A 21,734-nucleotide genomic window follows, 5' to 3' on the forward strand; every position below is an offset into this window, starting at 1 on the left:
TAAGGATTTTGTTATTTTGGTGCTATCTCAAGATATACTTGTTTTCATTGCTATTATATAGAAATACAAAATATTTTTTTTGTATTTTCTTGTATCCTGATATTTCATTGAGTTTGTTTATTAGTTCTAGTAATTTCTTTTTGTGTGTGTGGATTTCTTTAGACTTTCTATATATATGGGAGTATAATGCCTGTATATAAAGACCAGTTTTACCCCTTTCTTTCAAATGTGGATACTTTTTATTTCTTTTTCTTGTCTGACTGTTTTGGATATAACCTACAGTACAATGCTGAGTAAAAGTAGTGAGTGAACACTTGCCTTACTGATCTTAGAGGAAAAACATTCAGTCTTTCACCACTGAGTGTGATGTTAGGTAAGTTCCTTCCTATTCCTAGTCTGTTCAGAGTTTTTATTAAGAATGAATTTTAGATTTTGTCAAATATGTTTCCTGTATCTCTTGAAACGATCATGTGATTTTTGTTTTTTTTGACATTTTTATTAATATGGTTTGTTACGTTAATTGATTTTCAGATGGAAAAATCCCACTTTGTCATGGCATGTGGTCCTCTTTATATGTTGCTGGATTTGGCTTACTCATTTTGTTGAGGATTTTTGCCTCTATTCATGAGGAATATTGACCTGTTGTTTTCTCATCTTGCAATATCTGGCTTTGGTATGAGCATAATTTTGACCTCATAGAATATCTTGGGGAGTGTTCCTTCGTCTTCCTCCCCACCCTCCTTTTTTTTCCCTGAAAGAGTTTGTGAAGGATTTTATAATTTCTTCTTTAAGTGTTTGGTAGAATTCACCAGTGAAAGAGTCTGGGCCTGAGTTTTTCTTTTTAGGCAGTTTTAGTTACTAATTCAATTTCTTTACTTATTATAGGTCTTTTCAGATATTCTTTCTTCTTGAGTCAGTTTTGGTAATTTGTGTCTTTCTAGGAATTTTTCCATTTCACCTAAATTGTCTAATTTGTTAGCATAAAATTTATAGTTTTAGTTTATATGCCTTATATGGCAATAAGCTTGGAGATAATAATGAATTTTAGGATTTTGAGATGGGGAGATCATCCGGATTATCTGAGTTGGGCCCTAAATGTAATCACAAATGCCTTTATAAGAGAGAGGTAGAGGGGTACTTGCGTGGCTCAGTCGGTTAAGCTCTGCCTTCGGCTCAGGTCATGGTCTTGGGGTCCTGGGATCGAGTCCCGCGTTGGGCTTCCTGTTCAGCAGGGAGCCTGTTTCTCCCTCTGCCCTTCCCTCTGCTCATGCTTTCTCTTTCTCTTTCTCAAATAAATAAATAAAATCTTTAAAAAAAGAGAGAGAGCGGTAGAGGTATCCTGTTGAGGACATATCTAGTAATGGAATTTCTGGGTCATAATTATATATACGCTCAAATTCAGTACATAATACTAAAGAGTTTTTCAAAGAAGATAGGCCAATTTATATTCTTACTGGCAGTGTATTAGAATTCTAGTTACTCCACATCCTTGCCACTTGATATTGTCAGTATCTTTATTTTTAACTATCCGAGAAATATGTTAGTGTTATCACTTTGCGTTGTTAATTTTTTCCCCTGATGACTAATGAGGGTGAGTTCCCTTCCAAATGCTTACTAGCCATCACATAAGCTCTTTTGTGATGAAATGCCTATTGAAGTCTCTTTTTCATTTTTCTTTTGGACTGTTGGTCTTTTTCTTATTAATTTGTATAAGTTTGTATATATATTCTAGTTATAGGCTCTTTGTCACTTGTATCATACATGTTGTAAATATTTTCTTCCAAATATGTATGACATCTTTTGATAAGCAGAAGTTATTAAATTTAAAGGAGTTTACTGTATCAAACTTTCTTATTTATGGTTATTGCTCTTTGTGTTCTGTTTTGGAAATCTACTCCAACCTCATGGAAATATTCTCATGTATTATCTTGTTATTGTTTTTCCTTTGACACCAAGATCAACAATTCACCTGTAATTGATTTTTGTGTATATGGTGTGAGTTATAAGTCAGATTTTCCTTTTTTTTCTCTCTCACCTTCTTCCTTTTATTCTCTCTCTCTTTTTTTTTTTTTTGGCATGGTGATTTCTACTTGACCTACCTTAGAGTGTTTTTTCTCTACTATTCTGCAGTACCAACTTTGTCACAAGTGAAGTGCCTGTGTCAGGGTCTATTTCTAGACTCTAATCAGTTTCTTTGGTGCATTTATCTATGCTTTTGCTATGTCTTCAAACATTAAGAAATGTCCTTATTTCTTTAATTTTTTAATACTTCATTTTGTTTTTCTTCAAGATGGTCTTAGCTATTCTTGGATTTTCCATTTCCATATTAATTTTTGGAAAATCTCATCAATTTCTGTAGGAAAACTTTTCGGGACTTTGACACTGACCTCCATGCAGTTGAAAATCCATGTATAACTTTTGATTCCCTCCAAAATTTGATACTAATGTCTACTGTTAACTGGAAGTTTTATTGATGACATAAACAGTTGATTAACACATACTTTGTATGCTATATGTATTATATACTCTATTCTTACAATAAAGTAAAGAAAGGAAAATGTTAAGAAAATCATAAGGAAATGAAAATACATTTATAGTACTGTACATATATTTATTGGAAAAAACTGCTGTATAAGTGCACCCACACAGTTCAAATTCATGTTATTTGATGGCCATCTGTGTGTGTGTGTGTGTGTGTGTGTATGTGTGTATATATATATATATGTGTATATATATATAGTGAAGCAATAATATTTACATATGTAAATATGTAAGTATAATATGAACATGTATATAATAGTATTTATATATTTATATGTAAGTATACATACTTATTATACCTAAGTATATGTATCTCAGTATAATATACATATGTATATTAATATAATGTAATAAAACTATACCTTGCTTCTTTATGCTTTTACACTTATTTATTCTGTCTAGGCTTCTCTCCCTCTAGTTCTTAGTTTTTTTCCTCTTCAAACTCACTTGAAGTAATCATCACCTCCTTCCCTAACACTTTGTCCCCACTCCCCTTATTTGCCACGTATTTATATGAGATACTTCGTAGGCATCCTGGATGGGGCTTGGTACTGGAATCTTATCTCTTGCTCCTCTTTTGCTCCAGGATTGTGGCCATTAATATTTGCTAAAAAGTGGACAATCAAATGAGGAACTAAGTATCAGTTTTATCTAAGGCTTTCTGGTAATGAGTCTAAACTGGGAACTATTCTGGAATCCCCTTCTCCATCTCAAACTGAAGGCAGCATGTATGAAATGGAGAAGGTAACCTGCTTCATTCTAAGCAGACTGTGCCTAGGTGGGAATATGCGTGGAAACTGGCAGCTTAAAGCCTCCAGAAAGGCAGACTTAGGAAAGTGAGACAAATTATAGGCATTTAGCTGTGATTCTGTAGAAGAGGTCTCCAAATTGCTTTGACTGCACAGTCTTAACAGTAAAAAACATATGAACATCTATCACCACTGTGTATTTATTTATACATTATAAATGTACTGTAATTTACTATATACATTTTACAATGTACAAAAAGTTAAAAATGATAAGCAGTATTTTGAAAAATGATTTCCATGTTCTTAGTGGAACAGAGCTCAATAAGCACTACTATTTTTGAAAAGCGTGATTTAATATTTGTGATGTAGTAATTTGAAGGTCTCATTCTAAGGCAAATTAATTATTTCAATATTTGGTTTTTAATGCTATTGTATTTGAAAAAGATACTTTCAAAGATTTGAAATTTCAAATGGAAGAGGTGCATCCTGGTTGTGCTTAGTAAAATCACATTTCTCATTTTTCATTTCTATTCTACTTTTCAAAGTTTTTAGTCCAGATTTTATCAGTAAAATGTCATCTTTTCTGTGTAATTAGTTCTGGCAAACTAATTGGAAGGCATTACATTTTTATATTTGAAAGGAAAAATGGTCTTCTAACCTGCTGAAACCCTTCTTTTGTGAGATTTTTAAACAGATGAGGAAATGGTTTCTAAGTTGTTAAAGTGTGATACCACGAGCTTGTAGGGTGATCATAGCACATTTGCACACACACAATATAACACTGGATGAAAATATTTCCAATACTTTTCAAAATGTTAACATGAGTTCATTTCAAAAAGAGTTATTTTCACACTTATTAAAATGTCACTCCCTTACTCTGAAAAGACAGATTAAGAAATACCCATTTTAAAATATTTGCTAGTTTATATACTGTTGATAGTTATTTGTCATCCCAGAAAAGGTTAGCAAATTTGGAACATTTGTCTTTTTCTAAGACCAAAGTACATGGTATATCTTTATGTTTGCCAACTTTTGAAAAATATTTTGCCATGAAATTTTTTATCCTCAGTCCTCATCTATTTGTAAAGCACACTGAATATGCTACTTAAGGTAAGTACTTCGTTAAGAGGTCAGTCCACTTAACAAATGCAGTACCCTGAACTCATGAAGGCAGTAGTACGATCTCTCTGAGTATAAAACTCACACTTTTCCTCAGAATATTTGTCTACTGCTTATAGTTAGTTGTATGTGCTTACTTTCTTATTTGTTAAAGAAAGTTGTTGGATTCTAATATTTTCTTCCACTACTTTAGGGGATAATCCCTGGGCCTTGCTATGAGTGTCCTTGTTTCCTGTGGACAGAACCACAGAGAGTAAAAAAGAGTCATTGCTCCTGAGTTAGGTGGGGGAAAGAGGATTTAAAAAATATTTTTTGGAGTTAATAATTCCAGGTACTTGTAGTTTACAGAATGAATGGGAAGATCTGACCAATCAAATAAGTTATTCTTTTTTCCCATGTAGGAAATCTGGGTTGGATAAAGAAAAAGTAAAGATAAAAGTCTCTTATTTCAGCCGTTGTTCTTCTCATAGAGAAACTGTAATTGTTTTTTTGTTTTTGTTTTTCCCACCTCTCTGTCTTCAACACCAGACTGAATTTCCTAAGGACAAGAACACTTCAAACTGGAACCAGCCCAGTGCCAGGCATATAGTTGTGCCAGCACATAGGAAATATTAATTAATGTAAAGACACTGAGGTTTCTTTTAGGGCTAAGAAGTAGGATTATACTGGAAAAGCTAAGCGTGTAGACTAGTGGGTTTCCAAATACATCTGTAATGGGGGAGAGTAGGTCAAAAAGGTCATTGGGGAAGAAGTGCAGAACAATGTAAGTGAGTATTTTAAAAGATGTGCCATGAGGGACTTTTACTCAGAGTGGGGCCATAAGTGACGTAGTAGAATTAACTGAAATAAAAATTCTCTTCAGGTTCAGGAGAAATTCTAGGTGGTTTGAGTAGGCCTTATGAGACTAGCCTTTAGAACATTTGTTCAAGATTCTAATAGAATTTAGGCAAAGAGTTGTTTTGCTCATGTTGCGGCCACTGAAGAGAACTCTGCTCAGGTAAGGAAAGGAAAGTAAAAAGGTAGTGATCTGAGGGGGGAGAAGCAGTATTTTTGCCACGTAGTTAAGGATAAATTGAGCATGAGTGTTCTAAAGGATTTTCCCCCTATTATTTTGTATTTATTAAAATGCACATTCAAAGTAGACTTCCATAGTAAGGTTATCATAACATTAGGAAGCATGAGGGTCCACATTGAATACACATATAATGTACCACAGTTTGGTGTTTTTGTGACAATATAGTAATTGTCACTCAGTTACCTTAAACTACAAATTATACAAATACATAAAAATCATACATATAAAACCCATTAAGCCAATCAGATGCAGCAATAGCAAAATGACCCAACATATGTACAACAAATTTTTTCAGTACAACTCATGTGTTTGTTATATACCTTGAAGCAAAAATTTCAACATAACTAAGGATTTATTACATATATCAAAAATTGAAAAGACACAAAACAACAGATTCCTGGGAAGTTAATGTTTATAAGTAAGGCCATGTTGATTCAAGTTAGCAAAGGTTGGGGATAAATATAATTCTTTTCAAGGTAGATTTGTAATAGGTTTTCCCTCTTCCCCTCACATCTCCCCTCCATTCACCTTCCTTCTCTTTCTCTTTAAAATCTATACAAAAATGTCTTGTAATTTTTAAAAGTTAACTATCATGTGTAGCGACCAGAGCCCTTAGGAACAAAGTTAAATACCAACCCACAAATATCTGTTAGTGAAGTGGAGGAAATGACACAACTCAAAACCCAAAGCCATTTTTCCATTGCTCCATTCCCATTTACCTGCTCTTCCAAAGTATTAAATTGCCGTTCCTTCTGTGGCTGATTAACTGAACGAATATTGGAATAACTTGCAAGCAGGATCACTGCCATCTGTGGGATATAGTTCTTGGTCCACATCAGATTAAGACTAAAATGTGGTAATGATGGTCATTTTTAGTTAGCAAGCAGAGCTCATTATTCATGGTACTATGCCCTTCTCTCCTCTCATGATTCCCTGAATGATTTTATATTTGTTTACATTTTGCTTCTCTGCTAACTTACTGGTAACCTTATTGAGGGTAGGGATGAGATTTCTACTCATATTAATATTCCACTGCCTAGAATAATACCTTTTACTTAGTAGATACTCATCAGATATTTGTTGAAATGAACTTCTATCTATTTGTTCTTTGCCTTCTAAAGTCTAATGTTAATTTATTTACATTGTAGATGCTGAGAAAAACTCTTAAAGGGTCTGAAAGTAAAGAACTGGAAATAACACCTGAAGTGCCAACTTTGATACCATTTGGGGACGTGGTATGTGAGATTCATCCTCCACAAACCTGTACAGATTATTTCTTAATTTATGTGAAGACTAGTTAATATTTATTATTTGATAATCAAAAAGTACATATAGAAAATGGTTCTCTCTTATAACATTTATGAATTGTTCATTTTTTCATCAAGTCAGAAAAGCATTCTGTAATCACTGAAATTATGGAAAGCATCTTGATTCACAGAAAAAAAAAATGTTCTCTATATAGGGATTCCCAGACTCTAGTTACATCAGAATCGTCTGGTATACTTTTTAAAAAAACATTGATTCTCGGCCCCCACCTAAGATCTGCTAACTTAGAATCTGGGAATGGGGCCTAAGATTCAGTACTTTTATTGTGCTGGTCAGGTGATTGTATTTATTGTCAGATTTAGGAGCCTTTGAGCTATGATTGGAAAAGGTGTGGACCCCACACCTTTCCCTCAAGTCCCAGGAACAAAAGCAAACATACTCATGAATCATACATACAGACAAACACACAGGTAGGACCAAATATCTGGGCTGAGAACCAGAAAAAAATCTATTTTTTTCTTTGGGTGCTACAGAATATAGGACATGAGGATCTGTGTACATTCAGAACTATCAAATATTGTGACATTCTTTTACAGTTCTCTCTCTTCCCGAACATCATTAGAATAGTTAATGGGTATGAAGTGAGAGAGTTTCTCTTGGCCTTCTTCTCTAGATCCTATCATATACTATACATTTTCTTGATTAAAAAATATATGATTTAATACCATGATTTTTGGGGGGGAAAAGTAAAATTGTATTAATGTATACATTTTGTTTTTACAAGACGAGCACAGTGTGCATTTATCCACATAACTTTAGAGTGCTTTCGTATATCACAGTCAAAGTCACTGTTCGAATCTACTTAGAAAAAGATTACTTGAAATCACTTTTGGCTGTAAGCTATCATGCGTGCCATTATGTTGATGTACTGATTTCTGTAACCCATACTCTTGAGTGTGACATCTACAGTCCTTCAAAATTGATACTTTAATTTCATTCACACTTCCTAACTTCGTAGTTTGTATTTTCCTTAGTTGAATTACATATTGCTAGATATTAATAACCTTCTTTTAAAAGTCCGCTGGAAGTTTTTGACAGATGTTTGGCATGTGATAGCTCCTCTCAGTGTATGATTTGTCACGTGACTTTCTCTCTGAAAGTTCTGTGATTTATTCTGAGGTATTTGGCAAGGCTTGTCCAGGTGTCTGCAATGAGAGCTACATCACAACCCACTATTCCTCTTTCTGATAGACCCCTTTTTCAGAAAAAATGCATAAAAGCCTGTCTTAAAATTGGACACCTAAAGTGCTTTTGCGAACACCTTTGAGTTGCTTTCCTGTTTTACATGCATGTTGGCGGGTTGGTGAAGTTGTTGACATGGTTATAGTGTTGGGCCACAGATGGGTCTCAGAATTTGTGGCAACATTTTTCATCTATAGCCTGTGAGTGGTCATCATTATGTTTTTAAGTGTTAAATACTATTCTCCATTTGAAAAACCATGAGAGACTCAACCCTAGGAAACAAACTGAGGGTTGCTGGAGGGGAGGTGGGTGGGAGATGGGGTAACTGGGTGATGGACATTAAGGAGGGCACATCATGTGATGGGCACTAGGTGTTATAGGCAACTGATGAATCACTGATCTCTACCTCTGGAACTAATGATGTACTTATTATATGTTGGCTAATTGAGTTTAAATAAAAATATATTTGAATAGAAATTTTTCTTTTTTATTTTATATGGATCTATGATATAAAAGTATAAAGAGCTATCAAAAGATAAGGAAAGTTAGGGTAGTTGCCCATGGCTTCATGTTAAATACTTGGCAGGCAGGCAATGATTTATGACAGAATGTTAATGTATAGCATTATGCAATACAACATTGTAGTCATACTCCCCTGTTTTACCCTCTTCATGTATAACTCCAATTTTAAGAAATAAAAATGATTCATGGAATCACCTATGGCAGTACCATTTAAAATCCTGCCTAGATCATGTAATATGCCTTACACCCCTTTGCATTTGAAAACTTAGAACCTTTCCTTATAACATTTCATATCAAAATTTCCTTAAGAAGTAGACCACAGTACTTTCTTCGTAGGATTTCATCATTCACATGACAGTCTTTTACTTAAATACTGGATGCTAATTTCTTTTTCTGTATTATTTTAAAACTAAATCTTTAAAATTATTTACATACATTTAAAAATACTATCGGGTCATTTATTTTGTTTTACAGTGTTTAACATAATATTGCTATTGTTTTTACTTGGTTTTTAAGACCAAACATGGCTAAATATATTTGGCTGATAATGCAAATCAGTATTCAAATATTCCCGTATTCATTTTTTATTTGATTTTATGCTTAAACAGGAGATATAATTTTCTTTAACATTTAGAAATACTTTGTACAGAGAGAAGGAATATTTCACAGTCCTTGGGATGTTGTAGTGGATGAATGATTGTTGAATGAATAGAGTGGTTTTAGGATACTGGATAAAAAAGCTCATCTGAGGCAAGGCGTATTTTTTATTATTATATACAGGATGCTACACTTCGTCAGTTCTCACCTAATATAAAATAACAATGATTCAAAGAGTGGTGGTTAGATTTAAGTTAGTGTTTTTTTCTTTCTTCTTCTTCTTCTTTTTTTGCTTTCTATTCTTGTTCATTTTAGTTTTACTTTGAATAAATCCTGCCTATTTTTCTTCTGTATTTTGTTTTCTGGTGTTTTCCCTTAACTAGATATTTCTAATGAGAAACAATATTTTTAATAAGAGAAATTAGCAAAGTGGAGCTTTTAAAAATATATAGTTTGGTATAGAATAAAATGGAAGGAAAATTAACTTTTAAAAACTCATTTGCTGTGTTTTTATTTTGATTGTTTTAGGTTGGCTGCCTTGCTGTTCATATAAAGAACTGCAGACATTTCACGCCTAGGAGTATCCTTTCTTTTGATTTAAGTACCATACCATGATCCTATATGTCTGTTTCAGTTACATATTGCTGCCTTAAAACACTCCATGACTTAGTGGCTTAAAACCTTCACCATTTTATTATCAATCACTGTGTGTTATTCACTAGGCGCCCTTGTCCCCATGATCACAGCAAGCTCTGCGGTCAGCTGGCAGTTTAAAAGGGCTAGAAATTTAGGTGTCTGGTGTTTTAGTGAGGATGCCTGGAAGACTGGACTTAGCTGGGAAGCTGAAATGGTTAGACCTTTCTCTCTTTCCATAGAGTCCCAAGGTCTTGTTTTTCCATCATATTTTTTTCTGCATTAATTTTGGTCTTTTAAAAAATTTACATTAAAATATTATTTTTATTACTAAAGTTTTGGGTGTCCCCTTAAATTTTGGACCATAGCTGGTGCCTCTCTTACCCTGTCCTAGACCCAGCCCTGGTCATGTCCAGTGTATATTAAAGTAGTCACAGGGCCAGGCCAGATTCAAGAGCAGAGGAAAGTAAACTCCATCTTTTTATGTGCAAAGTGATGAAAGTTTTTCACCCATCCATAATCCACCTCAATCGCTATATGGGTTAAAGGAAAAATATATATCTTACCAAAAAAAGGAAAAATACGTATCTTAGATGATAATACTAATTATTTCTAAGTAATAATTGTGCTGTCTTAAACATTGTTTGAAGGATTTATTTATCTTGGTGCCTTTAAATAAACTGATTGCTCATCATCAGATTTTTCATGGCATAAAACCAGTTTCATTATGAAGACTTGGTGTTTCTTTTTTATATAAAGTGAATTTTTTAAAGATTTTATTTATTTTTATGAGAGAGAGAGCACGAGTGGGGACGGTAGAGGCAGAGGAAGAAGCAGGCTCTCTGCTGAGCAGGGAGCCCGATGCGGGACTCCATCCCGGGACCCTGGGATCATGACGTGAGCCGAAGGCAGGTGCTTAATTGACGGAGCCAGCCAGACGCTCCTATAAAGTAAATTATTGAAGAGAATTCTGCATAAAGAGATTTTTGAAGATAATTAGTTAAATCGTAAAAACAAAGTTTTATTTTTATTTTATTTTAATGTTATCTTAGTCACCATACAATACATCACTAATTTTTGATATAGTGATCCATGAACACAATTGTTTTAATGCATAGAGCGCTATGAAAGATAAAAATACAGTATAGTGTACTGAAGTATATAGTGAAATGAATAAGAGAAAACTGCTTTAAATTTTGCTGTCTTAATGTTAAAAATAACTCATGACTTTTGAATTTTTGCATTTCTACATAATTATGCTTAGAAAAGTTTTTAGCTATATATTGCAAATATTTAGTCACCTTAAAAATAATATGTAGAGGGGCTCTCGGGTGGCTCAGTTGGTTAAGCATCTGAGTCTTGATTTCGGCTCAGGTCATGATCTCAGGGTCACTCACACTGGGGTTGGAGCCTGCTTAAGATTCTCCTCCCTCCCCTCCCCCCTGCCACCACCCCACCGCTAGCACTCTCTCTCTCTCAAAAAAAAAAAAAAGAAAAGAAAAGAAAATATAAAGAAACATTTGCAAAAGATTGTAATGGAAATGTGAGGATGGAAATACGAGAAGTGATCTAAAGAATAATCAACCTCCCTTTTCCTACTTACAACTTACGTTGTGCCTACCATCGATGGGCAAAAATACTATTTTAAAAGACTTTTAAAGTTGTTAAATATGCTCTACAATTACCTTCTTTATTTGTTTGTTTGATTCTTAGGTTTTACCTGAATTGCTTAGTGGATTAATTTTGTAATGTGTTACTGTACAATTACAACAAAATTTGTGTCCTCAATATCTGTGTATTTTCAGTCAGTTTACATTACAGTAACTTGTTCATTCGCATCTCTATAAACAACATTGTGAAATGTACAAAAATGCATAGCTTGCTATCCCGAAATGATGAAAAGAACACTACAATTAATTTTGACGACATAAAGTACTTTTCTGTACAGGTAATGTTAAAGTTCTCTTCTGGATATAAGAATGCATTTTTATAGTTTCAAATAATCTACACTAATTATATCCCTTTTTAGGGATAGGAGAGAAACAAATGCAGTGCCCTTTTCTTTGATATTTTACAGTATTTTACTTCTGTACTATGGGCTATATATATATTTTTTAATAACTTACTAGAAAATGCATAATCTTCACGATCTTCTTCCCTAGGAACTTACTGTCTGTGGTTCTGCGTGTTTGTCACATGCATTGTTCTCTGTCTTGCTCTCCTCCTCTCTATCCGCCCCCCCCCCCCCCCCCGCCCCCTCTTAGCTTGTGCTGCTGTAACGAATGACCATAGGTGGGGTGGCTGAAACAGCAGACATTCATTCCTCAGCTTTCTGGAAGCTAGGAAGTTTCGGGATCAGGGTTCTGGCAGATCCGGTGTCTGGTGAGAGCCTGTGCTCTGATTTCCTGATGGTCATCTTTTCATCGTATAGTGACAGGGCGGAGAGCAAAGAGATCCTCTTTCTTGGGTCTCTTCTAGTAAGGGCACTAATCCAACTCATGAGGGCTCTACCCTTATGACCTAACTCTCTCCCTAACCCCACACCTACACATACCATCACATTGGGGATTTAGGCTTCAACATACCAATTCTGAGGGAATGCAAAGGTTCAGAGCGTACCCTTTCTCTTTTTTTCATTTCCTCCTCACTTCCCTCTCTCCTTTCTTCCTATATAAACTCTAATATTTTTGCATGGATTAACTGATTTAGTCTTTATAACAACCCCCCAAAATATATATATTCTCTTACTATAATCCTCATTTTGCAAATGAGGAAACAGGTACTGTTAGGTAAAAGAACTTTCTTAAGGTCCTAGAACTAGTAAGTGGTGGAGCTGGGAATGGAGTCAGTCTGGCTTCAGACTACACTTTATTAAGCTTCCTCTCACACCAGAGCTTCCTATGCTGAGTTTGCATCTCTTTATAGCTAAGCTTCTTAGAATCTTAAATGTATCTCAGAGTTTTCTTTAAGTGAGCAACACTATTTCATGTAGCTGTAGGATTCATTGATTAGCCCAGTTGTTAGTCCTAAGAGTTTTATTATATTGGTTAAAATTTAGTGAAATCCTAAAACATTTCCTCAATGCTCTATATTTTTTAACTTTCCATTTTAATCTTCAGAACTTTATTTTGCTTAAGTTTTGAGTAGTGAAAATAGTTCTTTAAGCGTAGTTTAAAAAAAAAACACAAAAAGACAGGCATAGTTTGGCTAAAGGCAATCTGTACTATTTGTTTTACTTTGCAAATAGTTTTCCTGAGCTTGCCAAATTTTTAAGAATTTTGTGGGTGTATGTCCATTTAAATAAAACTTGAAATTAATACTGGAAAATAATATAAGTTAATAGGGTGCTTATCTTTATTAGCATAATCAAAATCTTCTTATTTTAAGAGGAGCTGTTTGAGCATGTTAGGAGGAGAATTGTAATGGAGCTCTAGTGGAAAGTTTGGGGATGAAGCAGTAATAACTACACAGAAAACCGCACAAGGAGACAAACATAAAGCAAAACACATATTAGCTCTAAGGGAAATTAAGAGGTAATAGAAGAATGGGGCGCCTGGGTGGCTCGTTAAGTCGTTAAGCGTCTGCCTTCAGCTCAGGTCTTGATCCCAGGGTCCTGGGTTCGAGCTCCACATGGGGCTCCCTGCTCGGTGGGAGGCCTACTTCTCCCTCTCCGACTCCCCCTGCTTGTGTTCCCTCTCTCGCTGTGTCTCTCTCTGTCAAATAAATAAATAAAATTTTTAAAAAAATTTAAAAAAAAAGAGGTAATAGAAGAAAATGTCGTAATTGTATTGTTAAACTCTGCAAAATAGCTGCATATACACAGTAATGCTAAGTATTGGTCTAATTAAAAAGTATGATCTATATATAATATGTTGGAGGAATGTGAAAGGAAGAGAATGTGAAAATTGTGGGGGAGGGTGTTGAGAGTTAATATTTTTCTTCCACAATAAGCAGTTAATTGATAGTATCTAAAACTAAAATATCACTTAATAACAATATAAGCATGTTACTTAGAAACATGATTTCATGGCAAAAACCAGACAAATCACTTTAAAAGCTTGAAAGGTGATTTCTGAGGAGTGGAGATTAGGGGCTGGCTAAGGTGGTGTTGTAAAATCCTACCCAGGACTTACTTTATAGAGGTATGACTGAATGATGACACAGAGAGGCTGATGCCATAGAAAGAAGGGAAGAAAGGGACCCACCACACTACATAGGGCTGCAGGGGAAGCATGCGGGTGGTCAGGAGACAGAAGACGGAAAAGAGAGAGCCTAGGCTAAAGCCCTTATTGGGGTTTTCTTGAGAAAGCAATGCAGAACAGAGTCAAAAATTTAGGATTGGCTAGTTTGAATAATTCCCTGCAGTCTTTAGGCTGTAGGGTCATCCCTTGTTGCTTGGTTCCTGGTCTCGGGATGATTTAGGGCCAGGGAAATACTGGCTCCATGTGAGAGTTAGATAAGGGAGTGGTTAGGGCTGTAATTTTGGGATTAGTTTGCATATGAAAGAAGTGCTTCCATCTCATTAAACCCTTGCTGTCTCTAGGAGCTGACTAGCCCAGGGAGAGAAAAGTCTGTCTCTGGCCAGGCTTTTTAAGATGTCAAAACATCATAAAATTCAGAAAAGAAGATTAAACATGGGAGAAAAAGTTGTTTTTCTTTGCTTTAACCATTGTAGAGCTGTTTGATTTTCAAACTGTGTATTTACATAACTAGGATAAAATAAAATACATTTTATACCTTGGGATACTTTTATCAATAAGTTATTGAACAAAGACTGAGAAGGATGTTGGATGTCTTTTGACATTGACTATTTGTATTGCTTAGATTATCTGGGCTAGATATTGGATTACCTTTTATAATACAGTTTCAGTAGAGTGTTGAGGCTAAACTTTTGTGTAGAGTTAGAGAATGTAGGCAGTGCATGTTTCAGAAGACTGTAATTGATGTTACACATAAACAAGATCCTGATTTTTGTTGACATTAGTGTATATGCGACCATGCAATTGAAAAGTTATAAGGCTAATAACATGTGAAAACTAACCATTAAGCATGTATATAACAAAATCTGGTTTATGGATATACTTATTCAGAAATTATATCTGAAATTCAGACTGAAAATGTGATCATTCTTTCCACATGTATTTTGTATCAAGGTTCCCAGGCGTCAAGATGATGAGCGGAATAATATTTACTTGGAACTAATGCAATATAAAAATACAGAAAAATATCCTCTCTTTTTAGGGAGTGTTCAGGTACACCTTTATGATGTAATTCAGGTAAGTATCAAGGTTATTTTTTTCACTGTGGTATCACATTGTCCAGTTGGTATTTGTTATTATCTGTATCTGTATCTGACAGACTCCTTTTGGTTTATTATCTACCTTCAAACTTATATGCTTAGGAAACAATGTCTCCCTCTGGCTATATTAAAAAAAAAAGAGTTGACTTGGAACAGCCTAATATTTTAAAAAAATTGATTGTTTGGAAAGGCAACCTAGAGGACTAATAAGCATGTTTTATTATGTTTTCTGGAATGTTTTTAAACAGGACTCAGACCACAAACTCTCTTAGTTGACAGCCCAAATTTGAGTTCTTTTCTCCTTAGCTCGGCTGCTTGCAGTCTATCGGGGACCTGGATTGTTTGGGGTCAGCCAGAGTTGGGGGCAGGGTTTGTACACACATTTTGTCGTTCCTTCTCTCTTGCTTTCTCCTATCTAGGATTACCCTCTCCCTTTCCAGCAGCCATACTGCCCTGGACTCAAAGGAAGAGAACTAACTGATTAGTGAACAAATATAAACCATCTGAAGGATTTTCAGGGATATTTGTTAGGAGGCAAAGCAAGGGAGCCTTCGAAGACTAATGGAGTTACATCAAAGGACATAGGAGCCAGATTGCAGGGGCTCCTGTTGGCCAATTTCAGGATAATTTAAATATCAAAAACATCATTACAAATTCTGAATAAAGAAAAATCCATAAATCTTGGTGATCTTAAGAAAAAAAAGGGACAGGGGAAGAAAAATGGAATTTAAAAACTTTTAAACAGAAGAATGTGTAGAAAGAATGGTAGAATTACAGATTGACCATTTTTGCAATTCTTTATAGTGAATGATGATTAGTTCAATCAAGACTTAAAATTCTATTTAAAATATTAGGAAATATTAGGTAAAAGGTTATTGGGGAGCAAGATATTTTCACACCACTGTAACAGTCTACAGGTTAATTGTTGCAAAGGGGGAAATGTGCCTCTACAATAGAGAGACATTTTGGTTACTCCTTCAACCAAGAGCTTGAACTTAGCATAAGTAATTATGGACAACTTAACATCATATGCTTTCTATGGCAGTACAATATGAAGTATACAGCATTACCTGTGAATCGTTCTCATCAAAAATGTTTACCCCAAATCTAATCAAGCCGAGTCTAGATCTTTTAGTTTATAGGAATTTAGGGGATAGGGAAAAACTTAATACCATGATGATACATGACAAATACATAATGTGGAACATACCAGCTTAGATTCTTTAAAAAGTTAAGGTCAGGGGCGCCTGGGTGGCTCAGTCATTTAATTGTCTGACTTTTGATTTCGGCTCAGATCATGATCTCAGGGTCATGGGATCAAGCCCCAAGTTGGACTCTGTGCTCAGCAGGAAGTCTCCTTGAGATTCTCCTTCTCCCTGCTTGCATGCTCACTTGCCCTCTCTAAAATAAATAAATAAAACTTTAAATTTGTCGATGGCTATTTGGATCGTTTTCTGTTTTTTTACTCTTCTCGTTGTTGCAGTGAATTTTCTTGAACCTACCTTACAGTGCATTTCTGCAAAAAGTGTCTACATTATGAATTCCTCTCTATGAGTCTTTGATGAATTGCTACATCATATGGTAAAAAGACCATTATTATTTAATGGACAGAGTCGTCAGGGAAAGCAATTTTGGTTATTTATGGATTTCCCCAAAAAGTCTTAGGATTTTAGCTGTGATGTGTTCAAGATATGCTGTCTGTGTGTAATATCTGTCAGCATCCTTCTGTAGGCGCGTCTACCTTAAGAATTCTGTCATTTTACTTATTAGAATTCCTCAGTTACCCTCTTTTGGTCAAAACTCAGATGCCAGAAGTACAAAGCTAACCATAAGGAGTTTGGTGTTTTTTGGAGTTTTTGTTTTTGTTTTAGTTTTGATGCAGTTTCATTAGCTGGATGTTACTTTGGAGAGATGACTGTATAATAATATCTAAACATCTGGACATCAGACAATAGAGGAAAACAACTATGAGACAATCACAAATATAATAATTTTTTTTTAAGATTCTGTCAGAGTGTGCGCAAACAAGCAGGGGGAGTGGCAGGCAGAGGGAGAAGCAGGCTCCCCGCCGATCAGGGAGCCCAATGCGGGGCTAGATCCCAGGACCCTGGGATCGTGACCTGAGCTAAAGGCAGATGCTTAACAGACTGAGCCACCCAGGTGCCCCAATAACAAATTTTTTGAATCCACTTTGTATCCACTCTATTTAGGCCTAACAGAGAATAGGTCCCATGGATAAATTTGGCCCACTATAAACAGGCACATGGCCTTTAAACAACAACAACAACAACAACAATTTCTTTTGAGATAATTGTAGATTCACATGCACTTGAAAGAAATAATACAGAAAGATCCTTTGTATCCTTTACTCAGTTTCTGCTGATGGTAACATCTTTCAAAACTACCATACTGTATTGCAACCAATATATTGCAACCAATATACCGAACGTGCCACCTCCACCAGGATTTCTCATGTTGTTGCCTTTTATAGCTACATCTCCTTCCCTCCTGCCTCTGCCCTCTCCTTAACCCTTGGCAACCACTAATCTGTTCTTCCTTTCTGTAATTCTCTCATTTCCAGGATATCATATAAATGGAATCACGTAGTATGTAATCTTTTAGTGTTGGGTTTTTTTCACTCAGCCTGATTCTCCAGGATGGTGGATGATTTGGGAGGACTGGTCGCACAGCAGAGATGCCCAGAGGTGGTGACCAAGGATACCCAAGGTTTACCTGGTTAGGAAGATCCCAGCAGTCCCCAAAGATGAGAGAGGCCCTCGGTTCTCTCACGAGTCAGCTACGCATGCACATTTATGTTAAACCCCACAAAGGGAGTGCAGCTGGGGCAGTTCCTTTAACACTTGGAGAAAGGGCAACTACAACTAGCAGGAACATTTTTGTCTAAAACGTAAATATTAACATTTTTGGTACAGCCTAGAATTTTTCTTTTCTTCCAAATGTTTGGTATAGTTGTATTTTAGCTATCAAGTTAACATGTGCATTAAAAATCATTACCTGATTTTTCAAAATTTATGAAATGGTTTAGATTATATACAGATGACTACATGAGTGACTCTGTATTTGAGAATTTTATTACTTTTTTCCAGAAAGGGTGCTTTATTGAAGAATTTGAAATGTTGAATAAAAGCACGGTAAGAACTTTACTGAAATTTCCAAAGTTTTGTGCATACATTTAACTTTGCATATAACTTTACTCTGATATTGTTTTAATATCTGATAGTGTTTTTCTGTTACCCTACCAGTCACTGTTCAAATTAAAGGAAATGTATTAAACAGAACAGTATTTGCTCACAAAATCTTCATCTGCACCTTTTTTTTTTTTTTAAATGCTGCTACCTTACTGCTAAACAATGACCAGGAAAATTGAAATCATTGACTAAGAGAGGAAAAATGCCCTCGTGGCTGCTTTGTGCAGCTTTAATTGAGGAAGTATTTTTCTCTTGGAGGAGATTCTAAAGAGTTGTTTACAGTTCTCACTTAAATTTCTTTTTAAATACTTAAAATTATTATTTTGATTAATTGATCTCTTCAGAGAGACCTCTGCCGCCAATAGCCAGAACAGAGACAAGGAACTTTATAAAAAAAAGAGAGAATGATGGACGTTTGAGGTCATAGCCTCTGACACCTTCCTTCATTTCTCATTTGAGCAAGCTGGGGTTCAGAGAGACGAAATCGCTTGTCTGAATAAAAATTTTATCTGAAAATGGAAGTGGAGGTAGGGGAAATGTGAGTAAATACTTTAAAAACATATGCATGTATACACATATACACACACATATGTATGTGTAACTCAGGGTAATCCTATTTATTATAAATTGATATTTTCTATATTATATATCCTTTAACAAAGTTTTTAACATTTCAGGAACTCCATATAACAGTTCCTTGTGTGAATTTTTTTTTAATCAGGAGATTCACGCTTTGGTTTTTCTAACACAGATGTGTGAAATAAAAATATTACTTGCTATCCCTTTTTCATTAAAATATCTTTCTGATCAAACAATAAAATTTGCTGTGTGTTTAGCTTATCTGCAAGGTGGAGGTGGAATTTATGTTCTCCTACGGGAACTTTGGTTACGGATTTTCACATCAGGTTAGTTCTTCTCTTTTAAAAATTATTCTACAACTCTTCAGTCAAATCTCTTCTGAGCCTCTATGCTTTCCAGTTTGATAAAAATTTTAAAATACATATTTTTTAAAAAATATTTTTAAAAGAGTGCTGTTTTTCTCCATTCTAAGGAAAAATGAAACTACCATTTTTATTTGCATATACATTTAAAAATAATCCTTTATTCAAAATGCCTTTATCAGAAAACTTGCTTTTGTGTGTCTGTGTTTTCATGTGGTTGAAAACAAAATTATTTTAAGTATATAATATAAGGAGTGTGGATTTTTAGATCTAAAAATGCTTATTGAAAATGGAGTCATCGATTATATTCACATTCCACTTTTTACTCTGATAACATATGCTCCTTACCCCTGTGGTTATTTTGATGTCTGGTGTTACGTGAGCCCTCCTTGATTTATCAAGAGTACAAAGAAGTTATCTTCCTAGGTTTGTCCTGCCCCTTTAAATTCATTACATATATCCATGTTCCAGTGAAAATTTTTGTATATTAACCTGTGTCCTGTCCTTTTATTATGTCCTTAGGCCAGATTCCTAGAATGGAAATTATTGTCCCAAAACAATGACTTTGTCAAAGAATTGCTTTAGAAATGTACCAACATATATTCTCTCTAAGTGTTTGAAAGAGCTCTTCATACCCGTGGGTATTTTCACCCCCCGGGGGCATTTATAAATTCAGTCCCATCAGTGCTGCTGTTATATAGGGAATATGACCCCTATACTTGGCATAGAAGCTTTCATTTCCATTTTTTGCTAATTTTTATAGCCTTGGTTGTTTTTTTAAATTAGGAATTCAGAGTGGGTACATTACTTTTATTAAATAAACCTACCATTATGTTGACTGAACAGCCCCTGGTAAAATGTTGTTCTAAAATTTTGCCTATGGTATATCCTAATGATTTTTAATGCATTTTGAATCAAGTAAATAACACAGAAGAAAGCCACGAGGCACAATCTTTTTCCATCTTTTTTCCTTCTTTGCTTTGATTTTTCTTTCTTTTCCTTCTGCCTCTTTTTTTTGTTTGTTTGTTTTAAAGATTTTATTTATTTGAGAGAGCAAGAATGAGAGAGAGAGAGAGAGCACATGAGAGGGGGAAGGGTCAGAGGGAGAGCAAGGAGCCTGATGTGGGACTCGATCCCGGGACTCCAGGATCATGACCTGAGCCAAAGGCAGTCGCTTAACTGACTGAGCCACCCAGGCACCGTCCTTCTGCCTCTCTCATTCATAATCTTATGAACTGGGCCTTATGGGACTTGAAACTGTTGAGTCCCTTTCCTGACATAGTTTATAAGCACCAACTTGAGAGGTAGGTTTTGTGTCTGAATATAAGTAAAACATGTAATAATGACATTCTTACAGGGATATCGCCTTTTCAGATAAACTAGGCAAGTATTGTTTTATGTAGGTAGAGTCTACCAAAAACAAGGAACTGAGATATTGTGTGGAAAAGAGTGGGAAATATAATAAAAGTTCTTGATTTTGTCTATGAACTTTTCGGTAATATAGTCCCCGTCTCACCTATCTTGATAATGTAAAAAGGATACTATGCTGGGGGTGCAGATAAAGCTGCATTCAAATCCTGGCTCTGATGTCTTTTGGGTAACCTTGAACAAATTACCGATCCTCGGCATTTTCTGTAAAATGGCCACAGTTATCTACATCAATAGGATTATTGAGAGGATTAAAAATAATCTTACAGATATAAGGTTCCAGGCAGATATCTAGGGCTCAAAAAATGTTAGTTCTTTCTTCCTCTCTTAATTCCATTTCTTTTTATATGCATTTAAGGCCTATTCTGTAGTCCTGAAGCATAGTAGTATTAGAATGAACTATAATTGTAACTAAGCAGTGTTAAAATATACTTACCATTTTCTTCAGTTAAAACCTCTTCAGAAAATTATTGAGCCATCCATGTTTATGAATATTGCACCACCTCCAGAAAGAATAGATCCTGTGACGTAAGTGTTTGAAGTCTTATTTGCACAATCAGAATATGTGACATTTAAAACATTTAATCCATTTGAGGGACCATTTTGGTTGTCTTAAGACATAGCCAGAATGGGCTAGACTCTAAGGGAAAGAGAGCAGTGAATTGTTTTGCTTAATAAGGTGGGAGAAATTGGGGGTTTCTGGGGATAGCCCTGGCGAGAGGAGGTGAGGAGGCCTAGAGAGAAGATAAAGGAGAAAGGAGAGTGCCGGCTTCATGGCTGAAGAAGGGAAGGCAGGGTTAAGCTGATAAGGAAAGTTGGCCAGTGAGATACCCCTTTCTAGAAAGAGGTGTGGGACTTTTAAGATCAAAGTGTCTAATAGTTGGCCGTTTTCTTCCACAGTATAGTAGTGTTACCTCTATTCCACACATTCTGTTATTTCCAAATCTTCAGCAAAAAGTCTGTTTCATAAATGGCATTAGCAAACCAAAAGTAACTTAAAATATATCAACCAGTCTTAAAATTTCAACAGTAAAAATAGATTAAAGAGAAATGAGCACCTGAGATGGAAATGTAATATCTAGTGCTGTCCCAGAATAAGAAATGGAGAAATTG

The 21,734-nt window shown here is 35.1% G+C and overlaps 1 protein-coding gene across 19 annotated transcripts in view; it reads left to right on the forward strand.

The window, feature by feature from the left end:
- Positions 1 to 21,734, forward strand: part of C2CD6 (C2 calcium dependent domain containing 6) — a 146,015-nt gene that overhangs the window by 24,971 nt on the left and 99,310 nt on the right. For 18 of the 19 annotated variants that reach the window (XR_012374626.1, XR_012374631.1, XR_012374628.1 and 15 more), the window contains exons 2-8: positions 6,633 to 6,719; positions 9,640 to 9,691; positions 11,550 to 11,692; positions 14,898 to 15,020; positions 18,151 to 18,195; positions 19,089 to 19,157; positions 21,070 to 21,149. Coding sequence is in view for 11 of the 19 variants with exons in the window: in XM_073880073.1 (XP_073736174.1) it covers positions 6,633 to 6,719; positions 9,640 to 9,691; positions 11,550 to 11,692; positions 14,898 to 15,020; positions 18,151 to 18,195; positions 19,089 to 19,157; positions 21,070 to 21,149 (599 nt within the window). In the remaining 8 variants the exon portion in view is untranslated. The remainder of the gene's footprint in view (positions 1 to 6,632; positions 6,720 to 9,639; positions 9,692 to 11,549; positions 11,693 to 14,897; positions 15,021 to 18,150; positions 18,196 to 19,088; positions 19,158 to 21,069; positions 21,150 to 21,734) is intronic. The other variant, XM_073880077.1, reaches the window with a different exon arrangement.

Source organism: Callorhinus ursinus, unplaced genomic scaffold (genome assembly GCF_003265705.2).
Source record: "Callorhinus ursinus isolate GAN/ISIS: 27379988/994484 unplaced genomic scaffold, GSC_fseal_2.0 scaffold2, whole genome shotgun sequence".
NCBI classification, from domain to species: domain Eukaryota; kingdom Metazoa; phylum Chordata; class Mammalia; order Carnivora; family Otariidae; genus Callorhinus; species Callorhinus ursinus.